The sequence below is a fragment of the Eptatretus burgeri genome, chromosome 12, assembly GCF_056783735.1.
Source record: "Eptatretus burgeri isolate ZD-2024b chromosome 12, Ebu_testis_v1, whole genome shotgun sequence".
In the NCBI taxonomy this organism is placed as follows: domain Eukaryota; kingdom Metazoa; phylum Chordata; class Myxini; order Myxiniformes; family Myxinidae; genus Eptatretus; species Eptatretus burgeri.
In genome coordinates, this window is record NC_140972.1 from 45,318,724 (window position 1) to 45,324,775 (window position 6,052).

Sequence of the window (6,052 nt, forward strand, 5' to 3'; positions counted from 1 at the left end):
AGAAGAAGAAGAAGAAGAAGAAGAAGAAGAAGAAGAAGAAGAAGAAGAAGAAGAAGAAGAAGAAGAAGAAGAAGAAGAAGAAGAAGAAGAAGAAGAAGAAGAAGAAGAAGAAGAAGAAGAAGAAGAAGAAGAAGAAGAAGAAGAAGAAGAAGAAGAAGAAGAAGAAGAAGAAGAAGAAGAAGAAGAAGAAGAAGAAGAAGAAGAAGAAGAAGAAGAAGAAGAAGAAGAAGAAGAAGAAGAAGAAGAAGAAGAAGACGCCACCATTCGCAGCTCGAGCTGAGCAACCGGCTCAACTTTCTTCCAAACAAAGCAGCTCTCCAAAAAGCCTACCGAGCCATGCAGGACCCGAAGCTCTGCTGAACAACTCCTCTGCAGAAGCAAAAAGCTTCCGAAGGCCTCAACCCTAACCCAAGCGAAACAGAACACGGAGGTCTGCTGAATGACTCCCCTCAACTCCGAAAAAGAACAAAGAAAGGATCTCCTCTTTATCCTTCTCCGCCCTCTCCCACGCGCCCGGCGTGACTCATGCCCTCGTGATCCATCCCCCGCTCAACCACGGGTGGGAGGGAGTTGTTGACGTCATGAATCACGGGACGGAAGGGCTCTTCTTCCTCTTCGTAGAAGAGGGGGAGGGACGTCTCCATTGTTCGCTCCATAACAACTGTTCGATCCGCAGCACATCTCATCGATTTCTAAACATTAAAACAATGGAAGGTGAGCTATCTAGTGAAAAAGCACATCGACATAGCTGACATAAGGATCCTGTATGTTGTGTGCAATTGAATCCCAAATTCGTAACAATAATCACTATTGCAATAAAATCACGTGTTTTCGCTTCAGAAGAGTGATGCAGAACAAAAAGTTGTGTCAGTCAATAGTTTTGTTTGGTGGAAAAAGCTCGTTTAGGCCAATTTGAGCGTTTTTGCGTTTGCAAGTTTTTTCTGTGAAATGCAGCGTTTTGCGAATTTGAAGCTAAAATACTCACTATTTCAGTAAAATCACGCGTTTTCGCTTCAGAATAGTGATGCAGAACATAAAGTTGAGTCAGACAATGCTTTTATTTGGTTTAAAAAGCTTGTTTTCAGCCAATTTGAGCATTTTTGCGTTTCAAGTTTTTTCTGTGAAATGCAGCATTTTGCGAATTTGAAGCTAAAATGCTGTTACGGTGCCGGGGGTCGGCCGCCAACCGACCGCTCTGACGGTGCCGCAAGTCGTGTCGGCCCGAGCGATCGCCCGGAATATAGATCGCGCCCGGGTAATTCCGATCGACGGTTCCTTGTACAAGAACTGAAATACTCCAATGGGCAGATCACGTGGGGTCGGGTCGTTTGCCAATCTTCAATGTACCTAAATACCCACGTGATCCAACTACCGGAGTATTCTACCCTCGACGGAACTTGTTTGGAACAAACTGCTGAGGCGAGCCTGTCCTGTGTGCGATTCTGAGCGGCGAAATCGCCGAGAACCGTCGGTGCAAATGTCCCGCTTTTACGGCAAACCAACGGCTTTCTAACTCCCAACACACAAATGCTCAGTCAATGAAAGGATCGACATGACGAGCTGAAAACATTTTACAATTGGAGTATTTATTAATAATAATGGGGAACTCGGGAAGCACGTAAGAGCAGAACAATTCCGACTATACGAAATGCAATGCAAAGATTAACAGCACACAAAGCACTGAACAATTTCCTACTTATTAGACGGGGCCCATGGACACACAAACGCGCATGCGCGCGCACACGCACACGCACACACACACGCACACACACATACACTCAAGAAATGGTGGCTGAAGCCTTTAATAACGAAAACCAGCTCGGAGGACAGGTGAGCTGAAACCCAGAACCTATCTCGTACCTCTGCACCTCGTGTGGTCTTCAAGTTTTTCGGACCCGGGCTCCAGAGAGAGCAAGCTGGATCCAATCGCCGTGAGCCGTGATCCTTCCCGAGCTCCCACGAATCCTCCGGCGGTTCTCAACACGTGCTGGTGAGACGAGGCACCGATCCTTCCCGGCGATGCGTCGCTTCCCTGAGGAACCACCGCCAAGAAGAGGCCGACGAGTGGCATCAAGCCAGGAACCAAAACGGAAAACAAAGAGCTCCATGATCCAAGAAGAAGAAGGATAAGAAGAAGAAGAAGCAGAAGAAGAAGAAGAAGAAGAAGAAGAAGAAGACGCCACCATTCGCAGCTCGAGCCGAGCAACTGGCTCAACTTTCTTCCAAACAAAGCAGCTCTCCAAAAAGCCTACCGAGCCAAGCAGGACAACGCCTCTGCAGAAGCAAAAAGCTTGCGAAGGCCTCAACCCTAACCCAATCGAAACAGAACCCGGAGGTCTGCTGAACGACTCCCCTCAACGTCGAAAAAGAACAAAGAAAGGATCTCCTCTTTATCCTTCTCCTCCCCCTCCCCCGCGCCCAGCGTGACTCATGCCCTCATGATCCATCCCCCGCTCAACCATGGGTGGGAGGGAGTTGTTGACGTCATGAATCACGGGACGGAAGGGCTCTTCTTCCTCTTCACAGAAGAGGGGGAGGGACGTCTCCATTGTTCGCTCCATAACAACAAATCGATCCGCAGCACATCTTATCAATTTCTAAATATTTAAACAATGGAAGGTGAGCTATCTCGGGAACAAGCACTTATCTAGAGTACCTATATATAGAGAGTAGCGACATAGGGGGACCAGAATTTGATGGTCACGTGACACATGGGCGCCATTTTGTTTCACACTCTAGCGCCAAGCTACGCATCGAATCCAGATCTTCACCGAGTGAGCTCGGAGAGACCGAGTTTGAAACTGAGTGAAACTTTATTAGTCAAAATGACGGGTTGTTGCGCCTTTGGGTGCAGCAACAAATCTGAGAAGGGGTACAGGATGTATAGGTTTCCAACAGATGCAAAAAGACGGAAGATATGGGAGCAAAAAGTGAGCAGAGTGGGATGGAAGCCTACTTCTTCATCATGTTTGTGCGAGGTAAGAGAAGGGCTGTATCAGTCCCATGTATTAATATCAGCGTATGTATGAAGGAAGTGACTGTGTCTGCGCACCTTATTCATTGGAATGCCATTATTATTAATCATTATGACATTGTTGTGAAAATCCAATTCTTTGTAATACATAAAAATAATTCAAAAAACATTCCTTCATATGTTGTGAAATTGTGTTTGAAGGTCATTCATCAATGTTGGCCGTGGGTCTCAAAAACTAATAGAGTCTAGATCTACTAGTAGTATATCTAGAACTTTTGCAGCATTTTTATTTTTGGTTCAAACTCAAAGTTGGTCCAAAATGTCAAATTTGGCTTCAAATTTCCACTCATACTTTCATAGGCCCATTACTATCTTGGTGTATAGCGAAAATGGTGCATGCCGTGGCTCGACAAGTACCAATCTTAAGTTAGAATACAGTTATTTTTCTAATCTAGCAGCATAGTAGAGAGTAGCATACAATGATGAAATGTGTAAACTAGATCTTAGAAATGAATTTTGAGAACTATTCTATTTTGTTATAATAATGTTTTCTACTTCTATAATTTATTATTAGGACTAAGAAATATTCAAGATTAGAAATATTGTATCTTTTCTTCTGCAGGTTCACTTTGATGAGTCCCAGTTTGAAAACAAGAGAGTAGATGGGAAGAAAAAACTGAAGTGGCAGGCAGTACCAACCATATTCTGTCATCGCAGTGTGCCAAAACCCAGGAGGCCTCTAAAACGCCTTTCCTGTACACCAAATACTGCTAGTGCTACCAAGAAATCATGCATTGCTTTAGACCATGCGTACTCTGTTAACCCAGCAGACAAAACAACATCAACATCAAGTTCAGGTATGTAAACTGAAGTTATGAATCATTTTCTTTGAACTAAGTCTGTAGTTATTTAACCCTAAAAAGACTTTGGTGTTTTGGTAGTTAATAAAATTGTGTGTGTGGGGGGGGGGGGGGGGGGGTGGGGGCTTAAAGCCTTCCCCCCTCGGCCGCGGATCGCGCAATCACCACAAAAATTTGCGCAATGGTAGTGTGTGTTGTAATCTACAAGTTCGATATGCAGATTTTTCCAAAAATAGTCTTCTTATATTCCATGGTACATTTTCACTGACACAACCCGTTTACCCACATTTTTTTTTAAGTCAAAAGTTGGGGTGCGGTTTATACACAGGGGGCGGTTTACACACTGGGATTTACAGTATGTAGACTGATTCATCGTGTTACCATTGTGATTTAGAAAACGGATAATATAACTTGCATATGTTTTTCTGAAGATGAAGGGTACAAATTAGATATTTTGTTTTCTTTCCTTTGTCATTTTTTTTTCAGTTGAAGACACTGCCACAGAAGACGAAAACAGTGGACCAACAACGAGTGTTCCACCAAGTACATCTAAACCCAGAATCAAAATGCAAAGGAAAATTAAGGCATTGAAGGCTCAACTTCATCAGACAAAGAAACGGTATCGGGCAATTCAAAAAGCAAAACTCAAGCAAGAATCACGAACAGCAAGAATCTTCGGAAAAGACCAGCTACACGCTATGTCGAGACGTTCCATGAATGGGGTACAGTGGTCACCAACGACAGTGAGAAAGGCTTTACTGCTAAGATTTTCATGTGGATCTTCAGGCTATAAAGTGCTATTGAAGCAGGGTTACCCACTACCATCGGAACGTCCAGAGTGAAACAAAATGGCGCCTATAGCTGAGTTGTCGCTACTCTCTATATATAGGTACTCTACACTTATCGACAGAGCTGACTCAAGGATCCTGCATGTTGTGTGCAATTGAATCCCAAATTCGTAACAATTCTCACTATTTCAATAAAATCACGTGTTTTCGCTTCAGAAGAGTGATGCAGAACAAAAAGTTGTGTCAGTCAATGTTGTTGTTTGGTTTAAAAAGCTTGTTTTAGGCCAATTTGTGCATTTTTGTGTTTACAAGTTTTTCCTGTGAAACGCAGCGTTTTGTGAATTTGAAGCTAAAATACTCACTATTTCAATAACAGCATGCGTTTTTGCTTCAGAATAGAGATGCAGAACAAAAAGTTGAGTCAGACAATGCTTATGTTTGTTTTAAACAGCTTGTTTTATGCCAATTTGAGCATTTTTGCGTTTCAAGTTTTTTGATGTGAAATGCAGCGTTTTCGAATTTGAAGCGAAAACACGATTTCAATAACATCACGCGTTTTCGCTTCAGAATAGTGATGCAGAACGAAAAGTTGAGTGAGACAATGCTTTTTTTGGTTTAAAAAGCTTGTTTTCGGGTAATTTGAGCATTTTTTGCGCGAATTTGAAGCAAAAATACTCACTATTTCAATGAAATCACACGTTTTCGCTTCAGAATAGTGATGCAGAACAAAAAGTTGAGTCAGAAAATGCTTTTGTTTGGTTTAAAAAGCTTGTTTTAGGGTAATTTGAGCATGTCTTTGCGAGAATTTGAAGCTAAAATATTCACTATTTCAATGAAATCACACGTTTTCGCTTCAGAATCGTGATGCAGAACAAAAAGTTGAGTCAGACAATGCTTTTGTTTGGTTTAAAAATCTTGTTTTAAGTCAATTTGAGCATTTTTGCATTTGCAAGTTTTGTTGTGAAATGCAGCGTTTTGCGAATTTGAAGCTAAAATACTCACTATTTCAATAAAATCATGCGCTTTCGCTTCAGAATAGTGATGCAGAACAAAAAGTTGAGTCAGACGATGCTTTTGTTTGGTGGAAAAATCTTGTTTTAGGCCAAGTTGAGCATTTTTGCGTTTACAAGTCTTTTCTGTGAAATGCAGCGTTTTGGGAATTTGAAGCTAAAATACTCACTATTTCAATAAAATCACGCATTTTTCGCTTCAGAATAGTGATGCAGAATAAAAAGTTGAGTCAGACAATGCTTTTGTTTGATGGAAAAAGCTTGTTTTCGGCCAATTTGAGCATTTTTGCGTTTCAAGTTTTTTTTTCTGTGAACTGCAGCGTTTTGCGAATTTGAAGCTAAAATACTGTTACGGCGCCGGGGTCGGCCGCCAACTGACCGCTCTGACGGAGCCGCAAGTTGTGTCGGCCTGACCGATCG

The 6,052-nt window shown here is 42.3% G+C and overlaps 1 protein-coding gene across 1 annotated transcript; it reads left to right on the forward strand.

Moving 5' to 3' along the window:
- The first annotated feature begins 459 nt into the window (after positions 1 to 459).
- On the forward strand, positions 460 to 5,813 carry LOC147015526 (uncharacterized). The gene is made up of 3 exons (XM_085850333.1): positions 460 to 2,978; positions 3,597 to 3,831; positions 4,321 to 5,813. The coding sequence occupies exons 1-3, from the start codon at positions 2,712 to 2,714 to the stop codon at positions 4,674 to 4,676; spliced, it is 858 nt and encodes a 285-aa protein (XP_085706459.1). The 5' UTR covers positions 460 to 2,711; the 3' UTR covers positions 4,677 to 5,813.
- Positions 5,814 to 6,052: the final 239 nt, after the last annotated feature.